General features: G+C 41.6%; 1 protein-coding gene across 1 annotated transcript; it reads right to left on the bottom strand.

Annotated features, from left to right (window-relative positions):
• Positions 1 to 886: 886 nt before the first annotated feature.
• Positions 887 to 7175, bottom strand: wdr89 (WD repeat domain 89). Its single transcript, XM_023986716.2, has 2 exons — positions 6922 to 7175; positions 887 to 6227 (listed from the first exon to the last, which is right to left on the bottom strand). The coding sequence occupies exon 2, from the start codon at positions 6200 to 6202 to the stop codon at positions 5048 to 5050; it is 1155 nt and encodes a 384-aa protein (XP_023842484.1). The 5' UTR covers positions 6203 to 6227; positions 6922 to 7175; the 3' UTR covers positions 887 to 5047.
• Positions 7176 to 24250: the final 17075 nt, after the last annotated feature.

The raw sequence follows: 24250 nt of genomic DNA, 5'->3' as shown, positions 1-24250 counted from the left end.
CGTCTAGTCTGATCGTTAAAACATATGCGAGTCCATAAATTATACATCTCAAAGATAGCTACCTAACTTAGCTTCTAACTACCGACCTTTGGCATTGTTGGGACATTCTGTCAACACCTATACAATGTCAATGTCAACTAGCTAATATTGGTGTCGTGACTAGCATCTAGTTGGTGCTGGGCCAAGCAAATTAGTTCTCCATTTAGTTTGACATTACGATGAGCAAACACGTCAAGTAGCTAGTGAAGGCACATCAGATACGACCACAGTAACTGGTGCACTAGCTGGCTAACGAGTTAGCTAGCTAGTACAGTAGCCATCCGATATTTCCACCAAAAACAAGTCCTCTTCAGTGTGTTCATCGTTATCTAGCTGTATTTGCAATTTACTGTTTCTTAGAATAATATTATTTCATAATGGTAACGTAGGTCGTTATATTGCCAAAATATAAAATGGTCGTTATTGGCAAGTAACGACCGAAAGTGAACTATTTAACGGTTAGCTGTGATGCTGCCTGGGTCGTTCGCATGCTAATATTCTAGCCAAATTAGCTAGCTAGTCAGCCAGTCAGAGGCTAGCTAGGTAATGTTATCGAGTTACGTAAATGTTACAGGAATACTCATTAGTGTGTGTTAAATGGATTTATAACTAGCTAGTTAACGTTGCAACAAATATTTCACTTTGCAAAAATATATTTATTCTGACGTCAAGCTGTGTAAACGAGCTGAAAATGAATCCCACATCTCTCGATATGGAAGCAAACTAGCTACTATTGCTAACTGGCTAGAATCACACATAGGTACCCAGAAACAAGCTATCTGCAGATTAACGACAATGAGCCGTAACGTGTTACCTTGATCCTCTGTTGTCCGGAACGAATACGGTGGCAAGTTGTTATCCTCTATTATACGATATTAAACAAAAATGCTTCCAATCGCGTAAGAGTAGCCTCTCCAAGTAGCGGCAAAACAGCAGGAAGGCTATTTTGGCTTTTTTTAGACAGACAAACCAACGAGTGCCTATTTACCTTATAACGAAATAATCCTCCGAGTCCCATTAATAACAAAATACAGATGTATAAAAACATTAAGTGGAGTCAGTCACATTCCCTATTTATGAGATGAAAAAAAAGTAAACTTGTTTACACCACACTTTTTTTGTTATATTTCTGTAGACAGTGTTTAATTTGGAGACATCTCTTTTCACTCTTTTGTCAATATTACTGGGCTGAGTCCATGGCACACATAAGAGATACAATCAACATTGATGCTCGGTTTGGCACTATAGACGATGGTGATTGGTTTGTTCGAAGCACGTAATGGATGGGGTTGGACATTAGATAACGTCCATCATTCCGCTAACAGAGTCGCTCCTTGAGATGAATTTAAAAAAAGGTAGGTTGAGGTGTATGGGACTAGGAAGGATATTGGGTTGAAGACGAGGTGGAATTTTATACTTTAGTCGCTGCCTAACCCTCTTCCTGGAGATCTACCGTCCTGTGGATTCAGTTCAACCCCAATTTAACACCTAATTCTACTAATTAGCTGCTCAACAAGACCTTGACTAGCTGAATCAGATATGCTAAATTGGAGTTGGACTGAAAACCTACAGGACAGTAGATCACCAGGAAGAGGGTTGGGCAGCCCTGGCGAGTGGGTGGGGAATCCCCCCCTTATGGCATGAAGATAAACCTGTTAATTAAGGCCCAACCCTGATTTACCGTTCATCCACACTGAAGGACGGTCTTGAACGGGCAAGGACTAACTACTTCTCTTGGTTTCCCATTAGTTATATTATTTAAAGAGCAAGAGTCTAAGCCCTGTCTAAACTGAGGGAGGGGGTTCTACTAAGATATATGGAATTGTTTTAAGGTCATACCAAGGATAATTTTGCTATTTGTGTTTGAATTTTAAAAGAACCCTCAAAGTATCAAAAAATATTTGATGAACATTTTTTATTCAGCCTTACTGCTTTTAGACCATACAAACATATTCACTACATTGAAAAACAGTCCCCACCCCCCAAAAAAAAATCTAAATTAAGTTTGTTCTGAAGTGTCTTTCCTATATATGAGAGATACAGTGTAAGAAATATCTGTTACTTTTTATGTACATGTATTTAACCCCTTATTTTTCACACTAAACAGTCTAAGCCCTGTCTAAGCTGGGGGAGAGGATTCTACTAAGCTATATGGAATTGATTTAAGAAGGTCATACCAGAGATCATTTTGCTATTTTATTTAGAGTTTTAAGATCCCTCGAAATATCAAGAAAATATTTGTAAAACAAATATACACTACCATTCAAAAGTTTGGGGTCACTTAAAGTAATTTTTGAAATTAAAGCATATTTTGTAGTCCATTAAAATAACATCAAATTGATCTGAAATACAGTGTAGACATTGTTAATGTTGTAAATGACTATTGTAGCTGGAAATGGCAGATTTTTAATGGAATATCTACATAGGCAAATAGAGGCCCATTATCAGAAACCACCACACCTGTGTTCAAATGGCACATTGTGTTAGCTAATCCAAGTTTATCATTTTAAAGGCTAATTGATCATTAAAAAAACCTTTTGCAATTATGTTTGCACAGCTGAAAAGTGTTGTACTGATTATAGAAGCAATAAAACTGGCCTTTAGACTAGTTGAGTAGCTATCTGGAGCATCAGCATTTGTGGGTTTGATTACAGATTACAAAATGGCCAGAAACAAATAACTTTCTTCTGAAACTTGTCAGTTTATTCTTGTTCTGAGAAATGAAGGCATGCAAGAAATTGCCAAGAAACTGAAGACCTCCTACAACGCGGTGTACTACTCCCTTCGCAGAACAGCACAAACGGGCACTAACCAGAATAGAAATAGGAGTGGGAGGCCCTGGTGCACAACTGAGCAAGAGGTCAAGTACATTAGAGTGTCTAGTTTGAAAAACAGATGTCTAACAAGTCCTCGACTTGCAGCTTCATTAAATGGTACCCGCAAAACACCAGTATCAACGTCAACAGTGAAGAGATGACTCCGGGATGCTGGCCTTCTAGGCAGAGTTGCAAAGAAAAATCATATCTCAGACTGGCTAAAAAAAATGAAAGATTAAGATGGGCAAAAGAGCACAGACACTGGACAGAGGAACTCTGCCTAGAAGGACAGCATCCCGGAGTCGCCTCTTCACTGTTGACTGAGACTGGTGTTTTAAATCAGAACAGTTTTCAGCTGTGCTAACATAATTGCAAAAGTGCTTTCTAATGATCAATTAGCCTTTTAAAATGATAAACTTGGATTAGCTAACACAACGTGCCATTGGAACACATGAGTGATGGTTGCTGATAATGGGCCTCTGTACGCCGATGTAGATATTCCATTACAAAAATCAACTGTAATAGTAATTTGCAACATTAAATGTCTACACTGTATTTCTGATCAATTTGATGTTATTTTAAAAAGGACAAAAAAAATATGATTTTCTTTCAAAAACAAATACATTTCTAAGTGACCTCAAACTTTTGAACGGTATTGTATATAAAATGGTTAATTTGGCCTTACTGCTATTAGCCCATTCAAAAACGCATTGAATAACAGATTCACTACATGGAACAACAGATAGTCCCCCCCAAAAAAAATCTAAAGGAATTTTGTTCTGAAGTGTCTGTCCTATATCTGAGAGGTACAGTATTAAAAAGAAAAAGATCAGGAATTTTTTCTTTTAACATGTATTGAACCCCTTATTTTTTGGCACTAAAACAGTCTCCATTTTTTGAACTGGTACCGGGGGACCTTCAGACGAGTCTTGTGAGGCCTGTGGGGGTCCTAGAGCAAAAACAATGTGCGTGTTTGTGAGAGTCTCATCTTTCCATAGAGTGGTCATAATAGTTTGTAGGCCAAACCGTTCGGACCCTACAGACGATTTTGTGAGAAGACCGATTTTCAGGATGTCTCATGGTCTGATAAACACAGCTCTAGCTCTATCACCGCAGATGCGGAAGTGTGACATAGGCGGATGCGTTCTCTAGCTTAAAACTGACAGATTTTGGGGGGGATTTGTTCATTATGCTAATTAGATTCCCGTGGGGCCCAGACATCGACCTTAGGGGGTCAACCTAACTCCTAAACTTAACTCTAACCGGAGAGGATGGCTGCCGTTTCATGGGCTCTTAACCTTGTAATTTTACTGCTGCTGTTTAATTATTTGTTACTTTTATTTATTTTGGTATTTTTCTTGTTTTTTCTTGGTTAAGGGCTTATAAGTAAGCATTTCACTGTAAGGCCTACACCTGTTCTATTCAGCACATGTGACAAATAACATTTGATTTGATTTTGAACATTAACCCCTAACCTTGCGAACGTTAGCCAGGTAGTTTGTTAAAAACCTAGCTAGAATTTGTAACATAGCATTCGTTTTGCAAATTATTGTACGTTCAGCATATTCGTAACATATCATACAAAATGAGTGATGGACATCCACAAATTAATACATATCATACGAAACTTAGCATATCGTAGTAAATGGTGTGTCTTAGATTTACGTACAGAATAATATGAAATGATCTGAGACCAGGTTGACATATGCAGAGTCCCTGCATAGCAACTGTCATGTTATTCCACTCTGTGCCATTTGAGTGGAATTAAAGCTGCTCCTCTGAATATGAAGTATGATGAAGTACTGCATGCTCTGGTTCTGAACCCTGGCGTTTGTGACCCACTGAGTATGTTAGTTAAATTACAGGAGAGCATGCATTAGATTAACTAGATACAATTAGAATTATATTTCTAAAAAAAAAAGTTGGTTTTAGCTAAACAAAATACCAAACAAGTTGGAAGAAACACATTTGAAAAACAAATACTGCGATTCAATCTCATTTTAAGCCCTAGCGGTTAAAGAGATTATTAATGAGTTTCTGGGATAAGTATAATACTACTTTCAAGAAAAAATATATATAATTGTGTTGATTTCATGAATCCAAACGAGTACTCTGAGTGCAAGAGGAGTATTGATTGATTAAATAGGGACTGCAGTCTTGCCCTTCTTTGAAAATCCTCTATTGCATCCGACTCACACTTCTAGCTTCTTATCCCTCTTGGAGCCATGCTTCTTGTATGGTCTAGATTTGAGTTTTAATGCAGAGGCACTCTTCAGGGTGTCCCTCTTCCCTGAGGTGAATTCCTCCGCCCCTGGCTTCCACAAGAGCAGCTGTGCATCCTCCCCTCCCGTGAGCAGGGCCTCCCCTGCGGGATCCCAGAGGAAGCAGCGCACTGTGGAAGAGTGGCCCCCTTGGAGGGACCTCAGCAGACACAGACCTTCCTCACTACACTCCAGAAGGTGGATGTCTCCATTGTTTGTCCCACCTAGCACTAGTAAGCACCCTGCCTCCTCCAGCCAAGTCCCGCCAACAAAGTAATCCAGGGCCACTTCATCAGAGAGAGGGGTCAGGCTGCGGGCGTCAGCGGCACTGAAGAGTGTGAGGGGCTTGTCTGTGTCCAGCTGACCCAGGTCCCACAGATGGAGGCCCTCATCGTGGCTGAGGCACAGCAGCTGGTTGAAGTCCTTCCCTGCCCAGCACACTGAGCTAGCAGAGGAGCCACAGTTACAGGTAGCCAGCAGGGCCTCCTCCTCTGCACCAAGGCTCAGGTCAAACACATTCACCAGGCCATCAGTGGAGCCAGACGCCAAGTGGTCGGCATTCCGGGGGTGGAAACGCACCTGCGTGATGTCATCACTGTGGGACTCAGAGTACACACCCAGAACCCCTCCCTTCTCCTTTGCCATGCGGGCATCCCAGAAAACCAAGAAGCTATCATTTTCATCGACCTGCTCAGTGCCTGCACATAGGACCACATCGCTGCAGCTCACATCAAAGCTGCAGAAGTGGTGGGAGGAGTCACTCTTGAACACCTGTGCTGCCTCTGAACCAGGGCAGCGGACATCCCACGTCCTCACTGTCCCATCAGCAGAGCCTGAGAAGAGCAGGTCAGGGGAGGTGTGGGAAAAGCACACCCCACAGATTGCACCACTATGTCCCTGGTACTCCCTGAGCAGGCTGAGGCTGTCCTCACTGTGCAAACGGATGGAGAGGTTGGAGCAGCATACGGCCACCAACCCTGGGCCTGAGACAGTCTGGTGGGACAGGTCCAGCAGGTAGGTGAGCTCATCTGGCTGGACACGCCGAGTGATGGACAGAGCTTTGAACTTCTCCCCCAGACTCTCCATGGCAACTTCCTGCAACTACACCCAGCTGGATAGAGAGGATGTGCAGAATATAGATGTGTAATATTGAAGAAACTCCATCTAATCACAAAACATACACCTACTTACTCACTTAACTCAAAATGTGGGTCTGGTAATGGTTCAATTAACACAAGAAAGAACCATGGGACTTAGTTCCCATAGAGTCCACTGTGATTTGTGAGGCTTGTTGCACTCACTCGGTGTACAAAAAACAACGCCTAGGCTACTAGACAACTTACACCAACAGCAATGACAGGCAGCTATCTCTAAAGTTAGTAGCTCACTGTGTGATAGATTTTGTTAGAAACACTAGCCAACTAACTGTGAATACTATCCTCTGTTAGTATTATGTCCCTGCCAAACAGATTTAACTTATAGCTGTTGTCTGGATTGATAACTAAAAAGATGATACCTACCTAGATAATATTAGTCACCAATGAAAGTGGCGAGTCTGAAGTTACTATAGTAGTAGCAAATAAAGTGACTAACTTAGCTAGCTAAAAACACTCGCTAAATTAGCTAGCTAAACGTTTGCTAACGTTAGCTTGCAAGTGGAAAGTTCTTGAAGGGTTCACTTATTGAAGGACCAAAGAAAGTACGTTAACGTTCCAGTAACATTTGTATTCAATGCCCGGTATGAACCACAAATACTAAAAAAAAAACATATGTAATATCTGTAACCTTGTAAACGACTCACTTACCCGGCAAAATAGACGGTATCTGATTTTCATGAGCACGTTGTGACACGGTGTCACTGTATTTACTGCCCGTTGATGGACCAATTTCCTCAATGCATGAGTTCCGCTGTTGAATTTCAGAGCATAAATTACACTCATAGACAGTACAGTATGAAGATAGGCAGAAACTGCTTCTCCAATAGAAATCACCGACCACACTTGTAGGCGATGTTAGCCAAGTAAACACATACGCAGAAACACGTCAGCGTGAGACGACGGGTCTAACCGTCCTCTCGCGCCAAACTGCGCATGTCGTCAAAGGCACTCCTTCGATATAAAGTATTTTTTTCGGAAATGGAAACGTGTCAGTTTGTTACTTTCACAAGGTTGGAGTAATAACATGTTCAACTGCTTAAAACACTGTCTCGAATCAAGGTTGTGCCTTTAGATTTCGAGAAAATGAACAACTAAGGAATAATATTTCGAGGCCTGGTCGGTTTGGTCTGTTTCGCAAGAGTTCCCGGAAGTCTCACGATGTTGCGCGTCTGGGATTAGAAACTCTGCTACAGTACAGGTGTAACGGATGTGAAATGGCTAGCTAGTTAGCGGTGGTGCGCGCTAATAGCCTTTCAATCGGTTACGTCACTTGCTCTGAGACCTTGAAGTAGTGGTTCCCCTTGCTCTGCAAGGGCCGTGGCTTTTGTGGAGCGATGGGTAACGACGCTTCGTGGGTGACTGTTGTTGATGAGTGCAGAGGATCCCTGGTTTGCGCGAGGGGACGGGCGTAAAGATAAACTGTTACACAGGCAATACCAATGTCGATAAAGACACAGACTTTTTTTAAATCGGTGAATCGACCCGGGCGCGAACCAGGGACCCTCTGCACTCATCAACAACAGTCACCCACGAAGCGTCGTTACCCATCGCTCCACAAAAGCCACGGCCCTTACAGAGCAAGGGGAACCACTACTTCAAGGTCTCAGAGCAAGTGACGTAACCGATTGAAAGGCTATTAGCGCGCACCACCGCTAACTAGCTAGCCATTTCACATCCGTTACACTCAACCTCCTTCTTTTCCGCATCATCCGGCACGATAGAGAGCGGGTCATCACTGGCCATGCTGGAGTGGACAGAAGTAATGGCACCGTCTAAACCTTAGCCCTTGATCATGATTCGCATTGCCGTTACATTATACATAACAGTCATTAGACGAATATGTCTTCTGTATGGGGGAGTTTTGAGCCCGGACACTCAATCTGAACATTAACGCGCGTCGTTTACGGTACGGTATTGGAAGCATAAGAACATTATCTTTCGTATCATATCTTTCAAAACGAAAGTTAAATTGATATACACCTTAATAGCGTTAGTATCCCCACATGGTCATATTTCCATGGTACAGCGTTTGTTTACAGAAAAAGGGGAAAATATGCATACTTTATTTTTGAAACACCATTTTCCAGCACCATTTTCGTATTTTCTGACAATTTAGGATGTGGCACATGAGTTCAGCCAAGGGTGTGCAACATCCTAAATTGTCCGAAAATCGAAAATGGTGTAATAAACTCATGTGTAATACTATGTGCGATTCAAACATAAGGTAGTGAAGTACTTTAAACCACGAGCTTCAATACTCTCTAAATATTAGGGATTCAAGATCCTCAAAGTTATTGGCATTGGAAATTGCCCACAAAAGGTTCTTCCAAGAACCCCATAGGAGGTGGGGTTCATCGAGGAACCTCCTTAGTTGGTGGGGGTTCTTGCAGGAACCTAACTGCCCAACTGTTACATTTGGATTTTAAATTAAGGACAGCAGGTGCAGGCACTTGAAATGAGATCTTTACATTTTTCGGTTATGGTAAGGTTTGTCCCTTATATGATCTAAATTGATATTGTTTTATGATGATACCATCTATCTTTTCATATTTGTGCAAATATTTGTAAAGCTGAAAATAGACAATTCAATGGAGGTAAGAATATGTATGCTATAAGAATATGTTGAAAGTTAGCTGTATTGGGTGCAGATGACTGAGCTGCTCACTTTTGTGTCTAAGTATACAGACTAGGAGGCATACAAAGGTATGTCAATTGGTATGTTATGCAGATCACATGTACCATCCTCTTCCCTTACCTCTACATTTTCATTCACATTATCCAAGATGGCGCAGCAGTAAGACGTGTTTGTTTTCATCCCATTGTCTTTTTCGGGGGGGTTTTGTATACATAAAAAAAAAAAAAAAAAAAATTCTAAATAAATATACATTCCTGCAACCTGCCTCACCCAATGTGGTACGGATCAGCTATAATTTTTTGGGGACCTTAAAACTGGAACCTCCATCAGAAGCTAGCCAGCTAATTAACTACTAGCTATTTAGTCATTGTTAGCCTCTGCTACCGGTCTTTACCTTTAGCTTGGACTCCTGCCGCTTTAGCCTGGATAGACGGATAATACCTGCCAGTATGCACAGCGTGATACCAGCCCTGGGCATATCAGACTGTTTTTTTCCACTACATCACCGGATTCCTGCCGCAAGCTCTGGACCATTACACCGGATCTTCGCAGCTAGCTAGTTGCTACCGAGGAGCTATTGTGGCTAACACCTTTGTCCAGAAGCATGCACCAGTTAGCCCCGAGCTAGGCTCATCTCCCGGCTAGCAAACGAAGTACACCAACTACAACGCTTCTCTTGCCAATTGGCCTGGACCCTTTGTCGACACGGAGCCCCTCCGAGCCATCACGACTAGTCTGCTGAAGTAACTCGGCCGATGTGCTCTCAACCGGCCTCTGGGTCGTGGATGTTTGGTGATGATCCATCTGCTTGCCCCGGCCTGCTAGCTCCCTGAACTCTGTGTCTTCCGCTCGCTCAACATAGTAATCGACTAACGAATTGTTCCGTGTTTCATCTAGTGCTGCTCATTGGACCCTATGATAACTCGGCTACACAGCCGATGCCTGCTGGACTGTCCATTAACACGATACTTCATTTTGTTTATCTGTCTGCCCCAGCCTCAAACTCAGGCCCTGTGTGTAGCTAACTGACCGTCTCTGCCCATTCATCACCATATACCCGTTGTTGTTGTCCTAGCTGTTTGCCCGTAATTGTCTCACCCGTTTACCCGTTGTCTCACCCGTTGTTGTCTTCGCTCTCCCAATCAACACCTGTGATTGCTTATGCCTTTCTCTAATGTCAATATGCCTTGTATACTGTTGTTTAAGGCAGCTCTCATTGTTTTATTTTACTGTGGAGCCCCTAGTCCTGCTCAACATGCCTCAGATAGCTCCTTTGTCCCACCTCCCACACATGCGAAAACTGCACCCAGCTTAACTGGCGCCTCCAGAGATGCAACCTATCTCATCGTCACTTAATTCCTAGGTTTACCCCCACTGTACTCGCACCCTACCTTACCCTTGTCTATACACTATGCCCTGAATCTATCCTACCACACCCAGAAATCTGCTCCTTTTATTCTCTGTTCCCAACACAGTAGACGACCAGTTCTTATAGCCTTCAGCCGTACCCTCATTCTACTCCTCCTCTGTTCCTCTGGTGATGTAGAGGTTAACCCAGGCCCTGTGTGTCCCCAGGCGCTCTCATTTGTTGACTTCTGCTACCGTAAAAGCCTTGGGATCATGCATGTTAACATCAGAAGCCTCCCCCCTAAGTTTGCTTTATTCACTGCTTTAGCACACTCCGCTAACCCTGATGTGCTAGCCGTGTCTGAATCCTGGCTTAGGAACCCTGAAATTTCCATCCCCAATTACAACATTTTCTGTCAAGACAGAACTGCTAAAGGGGGCAGAATTGCAATCTACTGTAGAGAGAGCCTGCAGAGTCCTGTCATACTATCCAGGTCTATGCCCAAACAGTTCGAGCTTCTACTTTTAAAGATCCATCTCTCCAGAAATAAGTCCCTCACTGTTGCCCCCTCAGCTCCTAGCTGTGCCCTGTACACCATATGTGAACTGATTGACCCCCATCTATCGTCAGAGTTTGTACTGCTAGGTGACCTAAATTGGGATATGCTTAACACCCCGGCCGTCCTACAATCTAAACTAGATGCCCTCAATCTCACACAAATGATCAAGGAACCTACCAGGTACAACCCTAAATCCGTAAACATGGGCCGGCTACGAATTTCATACTGACCACTTGCAGTCTAAATACATATCTGCTGTTTTCAACCAGGATCTCAGCGATCACTGCCTCATTGCCTGCTTCCGTTATGGGTCTGCGGTCAAACGACCACCCCTCCACTGTCAAACGCTCCCTAAACACTTCTGCGAGCAGGCCTTTCTAATCGACCTGGCCGGGTATCCTGGAAGGATATTGACCTCATCCCATCAGTAGAGGATACCTGGTTGTTCTTTAAAAGTGCTTTCCTCACCATCTTAAATAAGCATGCCCCTTTTTCAAAAATGTAGAACTAAGAACAGAAACAGTCCTTGGTTCACGCCAGACTTGACTGCCCTTGACCAGCACAAAAACACTCTGTGGCATACTGCACTAGCTTCGAATAGTCCCCGCGATATGCAACTTTTTAGGGATCGTGTAACCATTTGGTTACCTGTTCAGGATCTCTTTAGCTTCGGGGTAAAAACTGTTGAGAAGCATTTTTGTCCTAGACTTGGCACTCCGGTACCGCTTGCCATGTGGTAGTAGAGAGAACAGTCTATGACTGGGGTGGCTGGGGTCTTTGACAATGTTTAGGACCCCTCTGACACCGCCTGGTGTAGGGGTCCTGGATGGCTGGCAACTTTGCCCCAGTGATGTACTGGGCCGTATGCACTACCCTCTGAAGTGCCTTGCGGTCGGAGGCCGAGCAATTGCCGTACCAGGCAGTGATGCAACCGGTCAGGATGCTCTCCGATGTTGCAGGATGGGTCCACACAGTCAGTTAGGAAAGCAAAGGCTAGCTTTTTCAAACATAAATTTGCATCCTGCAGCACTATTCCAAAAGGTTTTGGGACACAGTAAAGTCCATGGAGAATGAGAGTACCTCCTCCCAGCTGCCCACTGCACTGAGAATAGGAAACACTGTCACCACTGATAAATCCACAATAATTGAGAATTTCAATAAGGTATTTCTCTACGGCTGGCCATGCTTTCCACCTGGCTACCCCAACCCCGGCAACAGCTCTTGCACCCCCCGCAGCAACTTGCCCAAGCCCCCCCACCCTCCCCCCCACCCCCGCTTCTCCTTCACCAAATCCAGACAGCTGACGTTCTGAAAGAGCTGCAAAATCTGGATCCCTACAAATCAGCTGGGCAGACAATCTGGACCCTGTCTTCCTAAAATTATCCGCTGCAATTGTTGCAACCCCTATTACTATTCTCGTTCAACCTCTTTTGTATTCGTCTGAGATTCTAAAGATTGGAAAGCGGCCGCGGTCATCCCCCTCTTCAAAGGGGGAGACACTCTAGACCCAAACTGTTGCAGACCTATATCTATCCTGCCCTGCCCTCTAAAGTCTTCGAAAGCCAAGTGAAAAAACAGATCACCGAGCATTTCGAATCCCACCGTACCTTCTCCGCTATGCAATCTGTCCAAGCTGGTCACAGGTGCACCTCAGCCACGCTCAAGGCCTCTAAACGATATCATAACCGCCATCGATAAATACAGTACTGTGCAGCCGTCTTCATCGACCTGGCCCATGGCTTTCAACTTATTCTTATCGGCAGACTCAACAGCCTTGGTTTCTGTAATGACTGCCTCACTAACTACTCTCAGATAGAGTTCAGTGTGTCAAATCGGAGGGCCTGTTGTCCGACCTTTGGCAGTCTCTATGGGGGTGCCACAGAGTTACATTCTCGGCTGACTCTCTCTCTCTGTATAATATCAATCACATCGCTCTTGCTGCGGGTGATTCTTTGATCCACCTCTATGCAGACGACACCATTCTGTATACACCTGGTCCTTCTTTGGACACTGTGTTAACAAACCTCCAAACGAGCTTCAACGCCATACAACACTCCTTCCATGGCCTCCAACTGCTCTTAAATGCTAGTAAAACGAAATGCATGCTTTTCAACCGATCGCTGCCCGCACCTGCCCGCCCGACTAGCATCACTACTCTGGACGATTCTGACATAGAATATGTGGACAACTACAAATAATCAGGTGTCTGGCTAGACTGTAAACTCTCCTTCCAGAACTCACATTAAGCATCTCCAATCCAAAGTTAAATCTAGAATCGGCTTCCTATTTTGCAACGAAGCCTCCTTCACTCATGCTGCTAAACTTACCCTCGTAAAACTGACTATCCTACCGATCCTTGACTTAGGCGATGTCATTTACAAAATAGCCTTCAACACTCTACTCAGCAAATTGGATGCAATCTATCACCGTGCCATCCGTTTTGTCACCAAAGCCCCATATACTACCCACCACTGCGACCTGTACGCTCTCGTTGGCTGGCACTCGCTACATATTCGTCGCCAAACCCACTGGGGGTCATCTATAGGTCTTTGCTAGGTAAAGCTCTGCCTTATCTCAGCACACTGGTCACCATAGCAACACCCACCCCTAGCACGTGTTCCAGCAGGTATCTTTCACTGGTCATCCCCAAAGCCAACTGTCACGGTCGTCTTGAGGTGAGAGAGAGGACCAAGGCGCAGCGTATGCAAAATACATCTTCCTTTATTTTACTACGAAGATGAACACGACACGAAACACTTATACAAACTATACAAAAACAACAAACGACCGTGAAGCTACAAACGCAAGTGCACACACAAACTACTTACGTTCAACATAGACAATTCCCCACAAACAGCTAAAGCCTATGGTTGCCTTAAATATGGCTCCCAATCAGAGACAACAATAACCAGCTGTCTCTAATTGAGACCCAATTCAGGCAACCATAGACTTTCCTAGATACCTACACTCAACCATAGACACAGCTAGACTACTATACTAAACATAAACCCAACTACTCTAATAAACCCCCTAAACCTTACAACCACCCTAGACACTACAAAAACCACATACATTCCCCATGTCACACCCTGACCTAACCAAAATAATTAAGAAAACAAAGAATACTAAGGCCAGGGCGTGACACCAACACCTCCTTTGGCCACGTTTCCTTCCAGTTCTCTGCTGCCAATGACTGGAACGAATTGCAAATATCACTGAAGTTGGAGACTTATCTCCCTCACTAACTTTAAGCGTCAGCTGTCAGAGCAGCTTACCGATCGCTGCCGCTGTACACAGCCCATCTGTAAATAGCCCATCCAACCAACTACCTACCTCATCCCCATATTTGTTATTCTGCTCTTTTGCACACCAGTATTTCTACTTGCACATCCTCATCTGCACATCTATCACTCCGGTGTAAATTGCAAAATTGTAATTACTTCGCCACTATTGGCCTATTTATTGCCTTACTTCCTTACTTAATTTGCACAAACTGTATAGAGATTTTTTATTGTGTTATTGACTGTACGATTGTTTATCCCATGTGTAACTTTGTTTTGTTGCACTGCTTTGCTATATCTTAGCCAGGTCGCAGTTGTAAATGAGAACTTGTTCTCAACTGGCATACCTAGTTAAATAAAGGTGAAATAATAAATAAAACACAAAAACCAAGGTATGAATACTGTTGTGTACATGTTTTATTAAACATCTGTATAATTACGATTTTGGGGATTCACAGACTTCACCCTCCCTACAACTCTGACTGTAACAGGAAACCTGTTCGATCACCATGCACTGTAAAATCATTCTGCTATGGATACGGAGAGCATCAACACGCCAGAGGATAAATTCATTGGACTTGGTGCTCTGCTGGGAGTTTACCTCATATTTTGATATTTTATTATGCTTTGGTATTAAATCATAATGAACACTGACAACTAAAATATTGTGTTATTGTTATGCATACTATTAATAATATGAATAATAACAGAGGGGGGTAGTTAAAAAATGTACCCCAAAAGGTTATCCAGGGATCCATTAAAAGGGCTACCCCCACAGTTTCAATTTCAAGAACCAGGGACCTTTTATTTTTAGTGTACCCCGTTGGGCAACGATGCAGAAAGAAAAAAATGCCTGGGCTACAGACGTCTATTGGTCCGCTAATACAGGACTACTTTTGTGAAAAAATTTAAACTCAATGTATTTGCCAGCATTTGTGACTTGAGTCTGATAATTATCTGTATAAAACAGTTAATCTGATAATACTTGTGGAATATAAAAATACTTGATATATGTTTGTCAGTTTCTTGAGATACTTTGCAATGCAACTTTCTATGTGAAAACTGAAACGGTTCATTCATTCCTTTTACGTTTTAGTAGAAGCTCTTATCCAAAGCAACTTACAGTAAGTAGTAAATGCATACATTTGCGTACTGGTGCCCCATGGGATTCAAACCCACAACCCTAGTGTTGCAAATGCCATGCTTTACCAACTGAACCAATAATTACTGTATTGTTTTTCTTAATGGTGATGGGAAGTCTACAGGTACACACCTAGATGACCTGCCTATGTACAATACAGTAATGTACATTGACATTGTGGTTTGTAAGGATGGTAAATTAATACTGTACAAAAAGTGGTTGTCCATGTTACTTGATCAAGAAAAATATTACATTTGATGTAGATGTGTTGGGTCTTTGCCCATAACTTTGCACCTTTTGATGGAAATGTTTGAGGACAGGGTTTGGTTCTTTCTGGATTCCTTTAGAATGATGATCGCAGAGAAAGGGACAGGGCAACAAGTCTTACAATTCCACCCATTGAATCTTGCAAGATACTGTTCTTAATTATACAACTAGCATACCTTTTTTGCCAAAGCAGAGATGCAGAATGTTTTGTTGTTTTTGCCAGCGCTACGGTCTATATCGGTCCGCTAATATAGGACTAGCAAACGCCCAGTGCACTATTTTTGTGAGGGGAAAAATACAGGTTTTCACTATAGACTGGCAGCCGTCTTGTCGCGGGTCGGGAGAAGGGAAGGTGAAGGCGGATGTGCTGTGTGACGACCGGAATGAGGCGATGGACAAAAAAAAGTCTCACGGCGCGCGAGACGCGACCACCTTGGAGGGACGCCGGCCTCCCGAGTACTCATTGCTAACTGGGTACCTTAACCCGTCGCTAACCATACCCCCAATGGCTGTGTATATATAAAGCCATACACCCCTAAATGAACGACAAATACAGCACATGCTCCAGCTGTTAGTATTCCACTTGTGGCCCTCTAGTGACTGGTGATCTTCATGGACTTGGCCACTATGTGGGAGTAGACGCCTGCAATCTTGTTGCCTCTGCTGTAAAGCAGTTTTGATACAATAAACTCAACCTATGAATACTATTTCTGATGATGAGATGTAAAAAAAAAATTAAAAAAAGAGAGAATCTGTACAAGTTTAGATAAATTCAACATTGAAGAATGGATAAATCGCCTCCATCCTCTGTTCTATAGAGCCCCACGGTGGAAGTGTTTAATTTTATTTTTTATTATTAACAACAAATCAATACAGAGAGTACATGGGGGAACACAAGTGTATATATAGATTATATACAATGGACAATTGAGCTAGGGGGTACAATATCACATTACACAAAGACCTTAAGGAACATACATACACTTATTCTAACAGCTTTTTTGATCGAGTATTTAATTGTCTTAAAATACAGTTCAATTTCTTTTTGTAGGGTAAGAAAATTAGTTTTTTGTTTGTAAATTTACATTTGTGAATATGAAATTTTGGCCAAAAGAATAATTAAATAAATTACATAAAAATGTTTCAGCTTATTCCTATCGTAGGTAAAGAATCCAAGCAGTACATCTCTCCACAATAGTGTAAGGCCTTCATAAAAGTGTTCAATCATAAATCTACTGATGTCTTGCCACAGTTTTCTTACATGAATACAATGCCAAAAAAGATGCAACACTGTTTCTGGGTGGTCATTACAAAAGGAGCAATTTGAGTTGATGTTTTCCTTAAACTTCTTCATATAGTGGTTGGCAGGATAATATTTATGAATAATTTTAAAGGAAACTTCCTTAATTTTGTTAACAAGTAGGTATGTGTGTGGCAACATCCAAACTTTTTTCCAACAGATATTATCAATAAGGCATGACATAAGGTATAGNACTTCCTTAATTTTGTTAACAAGTAGGTATGTGTGTGGCAACATCCAAACTTTTTTCCAACAGATATTATCAATAAGGCATGACATAAGGTATAGTTAGATACAACATCCTGCTGAAACAAGGTTCGTATCGCTTTTGTGAAAAAATGTAAACTCAATGTATTTGCCAGCATTTGTGATGCTGGCAAATACCTTTAAAAAACGTGATAATATTGAATGGACCAAAAGAGAAACAAATCTTTCCTACTGATGAGTCAACAGGATCAATAGAAGGTAGGCTCTGAGGGTCAGGGTCTTGACACGTTCCTGAATAATAGAGCAACACCTGAGGGAATGGCATCTAAAACAATTGCAAAATCTTTAGGTGTTACAAGGACCTTGTAAAGTGATAAGAATTCCTTATAACTGAGTAAAAGACCCTCTGCATTTACCAGTTGGCTCACCAATAGGATATTATTTCGGGAACCAATATTCTAAAAACAAAGAATTATTTTTATACAATATATCCCAATTATTCCATATGTAATATCTGTGTGGAGAAAAATTGTGTTTATAAATTAAGGACCATGACAAGAAAACCTGCCGATGAAAAGCAGAAAGTTTCACTGGAACTTTGTCAATATTATAATTGCAAAACAGCATGAAGTTAAGGCCACCAAAAGTAGAGAAGACATGATGAGGAATAAAATTCCAGATAGAAGTGGGTCTTCTTAGGAATTGTTTTATCCAATTGATCTTAAAAGTATTATTTAAGGTAGTAGAGTCCAGAAAATTCAGCCCACCATTCTCATAAGTGTTCTTTACAACAGTTTTCCTAATGTAATGGGTACGGTTTCTCCACAGAAAGTTGAAAAGCATCTGGTCTATCTCCTTGCTTATTTTACTGTCAAGATATAAAGATAGAGCGCCATATGTTAGTCTAGAGATACCTTCAGCCTTGATTATTAGGACTCTTCTTCTGGTTTTTTTTTAATAAGAGGGTTAACATTTAGTAAGCCTCTAGACTTCTGATCCTTTGTAATGGTTATGCCTACATATATAAGTTATTATTTTACTGGAATACCACAATATGAAGGTGTCACAATCTTTGACAGCCATGAGTTCACATTTATTAATGTTAAGATAGACCAGACGCTTTAGAAAAGGATTGTATCACATTGATCGATATGGGAATTTGGTTAGCATCTTTCAGAAAAAGTGTATCATCAGCCAGCTGGCTTATATTTAATTTTTTACCAGCTATGGAAATACCTTGTACGGGACTATTATTTAAAGAATTTGCAAGAAGTTGGGTGATTAATAAAAACAGGTACGGAGAGATAGGACAACCTTGCCTAATTCCTCTCTTTAACTCAAATCTAGGTGAGGTGCCATATTTCAATTTGATAGAGCTGTTACCATTTGCATAGAGTCTTAATAGCCTTACAGAAAAAAATGCCCAAAGCCAAGTCTCTCAAGGGAGTGGAAGAGGAACTGATGCTCTACTGTGTCAAATGCTTTATAAAAATCAAAAAATAATATGAAGCTATCCTCGGTTATTAGGTCTAATACTAGTCTGACATTGTTAGAAATATGTTTGTTCCTCATGAAGCCAAACTGTGTTTCATCAATGATTGCATCCAGGACTTCTTTAATTATTTTTGCAAGTAGTAAGGCTAATATCTTATAGTCATTATTAAGAAGACAAATTGGACACCAGTTATCGATGAGCAGCACTTATTTTTTAGGCTTAGGTATCAGTGTTATTAACACCTGACTCATTGTAGGAGGGAGAACATTGTTTTTAATACTCTCTCTAAAAAAAACTTCAAATAGGAAGGGAGGTACTTGTTCAGAAAATAATTAGTAAAATTCTGATGTAATTCCATCAACACCTGGTGATTTATTGTTCTTTAGATGTTTGATAGACTCTATAATCTCTTCAACTTTGATGGGTTCATCACACTGTTTAGATTCTATATCACTGATAGAGTGAACATTATTCAGTGAGTTAAAAAACATATCTGTGGATTCCTGACAGTACGTAAAGCTATACAATTTTCTGTAAAAATTGCTACAGTATTTAGCGATACATTTTTGGTCATCTGTAATAACACCATCAATGTTTAACTTATGGATAGTGTTATTTTTAGAGTGAAATTTCTCAAGTCGAAAGAAATAGGATGAATTCTGTTCTCCCTCCTCAATCCATTTTTTCCTAGATCTAATAAAGGCTCCTTCTGCTTTTAATATATATATATATTATCCAGTTTATTTTGTAACTCAATTAGTTCCATCTTCTCCTCCCCCGAGAGGCCGGTTGGGGACCTCTGAGAAAGGGAAGTTATCTTAATGATCACCTTTTCCTCCTCAGCTCTCCTGGTCTTAGCAAGATTACTACCATATTTTCTAAGGTATTTGGACACCTCAAATTTGAAGAGCTCCCAGTTCTTGCAATAAGATTTTTCTTCACAAGCCCTTTCCCAAAAGTGTGAGAGCAGATCTTTAACCTCAAATTTAACTATATCATTATTTAATAATGAGCTATTTAGCTTCCAGTAGGATACTCTACCAAGGTTAGTATCAGGGGTAAATATTTTGATATCAATGTAAATGGCCTTATGGTCTGTGAGGGGAGTAGTACAAATATTTGTAGTAACACACTCACTATCAATACATTTGGATATAAGCCAAAAATCTGTTCTGGATTGTCTGGAACCTGTTTTGTTACTCCAAGTGAATGATCTGTCGGCCGGAAACCTCTCTCTCCATATATCAGTAAGATCAAACTTTTCCATAAAAAGTATTAAACCCAAATTCTGATTGGTTGGTCTACCTAGGGGCCATCTATCAGTTGAATTATCTATAGTAATGTTAAAGTCCCTTCCTATCAATAATAACGAATTGGGAAATTTAGATAACCAATGAAGTATATGTTTCTCGATAGATTCAATTACCTCATCATTCTCATGTTTGGTGTTGTATCTGTAGAAGTTTACAGTAATGAGCGTAATGTCATTGTAACTGATCACAAGACAAATAAAGTGACCAAAGGGGTCACATTCCGAGTGTAAAATATTACCACCAAAGGTATTTTTCATTGTAGTGACACCAGCAGAGCGTTCAGATCCATGAGAAAGCCAAATATTGTTGCCCCACTGCGACCTCCAGAAATTGGCATCAGCCGAAATTGAGTGAGACTCTTGAAAAAAGCTAAAATCTGTTCGAAATTGTTTAGCAAATAAAAATAAGGCCTTGCGGTTCATATTGTTTCGTAACCCCCTAGCATTAAGATAAACTATAGACAAAGGCAAAAACAACAAAGATTATATAAAAGTATAAACTGTAGTAGGATGAGTCAAAGACGTAGGAGCAGTGAACGTAAACGATAAGGAAGCGAGATCTGCACCATTTAAGTCAATTTAAAGTGAAAATAGCTTATTCCATCAACTCTGAGCTAGACGTTATCCGGCTTTGAAATTCAACTCAACTGAAAATTATGTTCAAGACCAAACCAAGGGTTCTTGTAGTAAGAGAGACTTAAAACCCTCTTTAGTGTAATCAGGAACTATTCTGAGAAATAAAATACAAAATAATAATTTAAATAAAAGGGTACCTACTATTTTAAGTGCATATGAAAACTGATCATAAAACAATTTAAGTGTGTGTGTGTAAGTGAAAACAAGTAAAAATTAAACAAAGATTTACTGTGTGTGTAAGTGAAAACAAGTAAAAATTAAACAAAGATTTATTGTGTGCCTTCACTCTGTCTTCCTCATCCCTGGGCCTGCTGTTTCAACATAGCACCGAGAACCTGTCTGTCTCCTTGCCTGTCTGCTTGTCTCCCGCTTTTCTCGCACTCTTTACCCTTTGTAGTGTGTGAAACAATGTCTTGCGGGAACCTGCACAATGTTATTACAGTACATTACAGTCCCACACTTTTATTACACTCGGATACAGTGGACCAGACCACCACATATGTAATATAAATGTGTAGGGGGGTGCACAGTGTGCACTCAATGAAAATGTGTTATTTTACATGTTCTAAACAGAAAATGAGCCAAGGCCAATGAGTCTTTGGTTGATTATTAATTGTATCATTTTTATTTTGGTAAACATTGGAAATGGGTCCCACAGACCCGAACACCACACAAGGGTTAAAGAACTACAAATGCCATGATGATCTGGAAGAGACTGCCTAATCGAGGCAAAGGTGATTATTTCTGGATTAACTATTAGCTAAATGTAGTGATGAATAAATTAAATTCATTAAATTAATTAATTAGCATTTTTGAATCTGAGAGTAAATAGAGCCGAATATATTGATAAAAGTCACCTTGTCCGATTGAGATTTACATGGTTATCTGTGGCAAACCTCTTCAAGGTTAGGAGTGTTTGTCACAAATTAAGTGGGAAACTGTCACCAAAATCACCCCAGAATGAGAGTTCCTTCGAACAGGACAGTACCTGTGTGTTTGTTTCTCCGTCCGGGTCCACCCTGGCTGCAGGCAAGGTCAAGGATAGCAGGGTTCGGTACATGAATCGGGTTCACGATAGGTCCAGGTGCAAACGCCAACAGGTAAGTCCAAAACAGTCCAGCTCATAAACGGTAAATCCAGCCAATATACACTGCTCAAAAAAATAAAGGGAACACTAAAATAACACATCCTAGATCTGAATGAATGAAATATTCTTATTAAATACTTTTTTCTTTACATCGTTGAATGTGGCTGAACAACAAAATCACACAAAAATTATCACATGGAAATCAAATTTATCAACCCATGGAGGTCTGGATTTGGAGTCACACTCAAAATTAAAGTGGAAAACCACACTACAGGCTGATCCAACTTTGATGTAATGTCCTTAAAACAAGTCAAAATGAGGCTCAGTAGTGTGTGTGGCCTCACGTGCCTGCTGATGACCTCCCTACAACGCCTGGGCATGCTCCTGATGAGGGTGCGGATGGTCTCCTGAGGGATCTCCTCCCAGACCTGGACTAAAGCATCCGCCAACTCCTGGACACAGTCTGTGGTGCAACGTGGCGTTGGTGGATGGAGCGAGACATGATGTCCCAGATGTGCTCAATTGGATTCAGGTCTGGGGAATGGGCGGGCCAGTCCATAGCATCAATGCCTTCCTCTAGCAGGAACTAGTTGGAACGTTATTCAAGATATATGTTAACAACATTCTAAAGATTGATTCTGTACATCGTTTGACATGTTTCTACTGACTGTTACGGAACTTTTGGACATTTCGTCACGTTTTAGTGAACGCGCTTTGTGACTTTGGAATTGTTTACCAAACGCGCTAACCAAAGTAGCTAATTGGACATAAATAACGGGCATTATCGAACAAATCAAGCATTTATTGTGGACCTGGGATTCCTGGGACTGCATTCTGATGAAGTTTATCAAAGGTAAGGAAACATTTATCATGTCATTTCTGGTTTCTGTTGACTCCAACATGGCGGCTAATTTGACTCTTGTTCTGAGCTCCGTCTCAGATTATTGCATGGTTTGCTTTTTCCGTAAAGTTTTTTTGAAATCTGATACAACGGTTGTATTAAGCAGAGGTATATCTATAATTCAATGTGTATAACATGTATTATCATTTATATTTATGTTGAGTATTTCTGTTGAAACGATGTGGCTATGCACTATCTCTGGATGTTTTTGGAACTAGTGAATGTAACGCGCCAATGTAAACTCAGATTTTTTTATATAAATATGAACTATATCAAACAAAACATGCATGTATTGTGTAACATGAAGTCCTATGAGTGTCATCTGATGAAGATGGTAGCTTAGTGATTAATTTGAGCTATATTTCTGCTTTTTTGTGACTGCTATCTTTCGCTGGAAAAATGGCTGTGCTTATTGTGGTTTGGTGTGACCTAACATAATCGTTTGTAGTGCTTTCGCTGAAAAGTATATTTGAAATCGGGCACTTTGGTGGGATTAACAACAAGACTACCTTTAAAATGGTATAAGAAACATGTATTTCTGAGGAATTTTAATTATGAGATTTCTGTTGTTTTGAATTTGGCGCCCTGCACTTTCACTGGCTGTTGTCATATCATCCCGTCACCGGGATTGCAGCCATATGAAGTTAACCCTCTTCCCACGATGTATCCCAGATACTCTGTTTCCTCTAACCCCACGTAACACTTGGCAGGGTTCGCCGTGAGCCCTGCCTTTCTAAGTGCGTCTAACACTGCCTGTACCCGGGGTAAGTGGGATTCCCAATCTGGGCTGTAGATCCCCACGTCATCTAAATAAGCTGCGGCGTACACTTGGTGCGACATAAAGGGGGTCCCCTGGTCAGTAAGGATCTCCTTTGGAACCCCTACCCGGGTGAACAAGAGCACTAATTCTTTGGCGATATTTTGGGAAGCCATCGTCCGAAGGGGAATGGCTTCTGGGTAGCGAGTGGCATAATCTAAAATGACTAGAATGTATTGGTGCCCTCTGGCGGATTTGGGTAGTGGGCCCACTATATCCATCGCTATCCTCTCAAATGGCGTTTCGATTATGGGGAGTGGCACTAATGGGGATCTAACAGCTGGTCGGGGAGCTGTTAACTGGCACTCCGGGCACTCCCACAATGCCGAGCCACTTCAGCCTGAATTCCTGGCCAGTTAAACCTCCTTACAATCCGGTCTCGGGTTTTATCGATACCAAGATGTCCACCCAGAATGTGCCCATGAGCTAGATCCAGTACTGTCCTCCGGTACCGGGTGGGGACCAACAACTGTTCTACCACATCAACCCCTATTTTTGAGACTCTGTACACCAAACCCTTTTTCATGATGAAGTGGGGAAAAATATTAGGCATTGTCCCATCATTTATGGGAGTACCATCTACGACCTGCACATCTGCTCTGGCTTGCTGCAGGGTTGGATCCTGGTTTTGGGCCGTCCCGAAATTAGTCAAGGACCCTGCCAGGTCTGCTGGTTCTAGATAGTCGTCCTCTGGATTCAGATCGACCCCAGCCCCACTAGTACCGGGCTGTTCGTTATCAACGAGGTCTGCCACTTCATCCTCATCCTCCCTCACTAGCACCTGTGAGGTTGGCCCCTGGGAGACCTCTTTTCTTGGCTTTGGTTGAAGGCCCCATGCTTCTTCCTGCTTGGTCAGGGTTGTTGGCTTCTCAAATATGCCATTCTTTTGGCCTAACTTTGCAAAGTTAGGAAAGTGAGGTCTGCCCCCACCGTCATCCTCATCCTCCCTCACTTAGCTCTGTGAGGTTGGCCCCTGCGGAGACCCTTTCTT

This window comes from Salvelinus sp. IW2-2015, linkage group LG4q.2, assembly GCF_002910315.2.
Source record: "Salvelinus sp. IW2-2015 linkage group LG4q.2, ASM291031v2, whole genome shotgun sequence".
NCBI lineage: Eukaryota > Metazoa > Chordata > Actinopteri > Salmoniformes > Salmonidae > Salvelinus > Salvelinus sp. IW2-2015.
The sequence above is the reverse complement of the archived record's forward strand: the minus strand, read 5'-3'. Positions and strand labels throughout refer to the sequence as shown.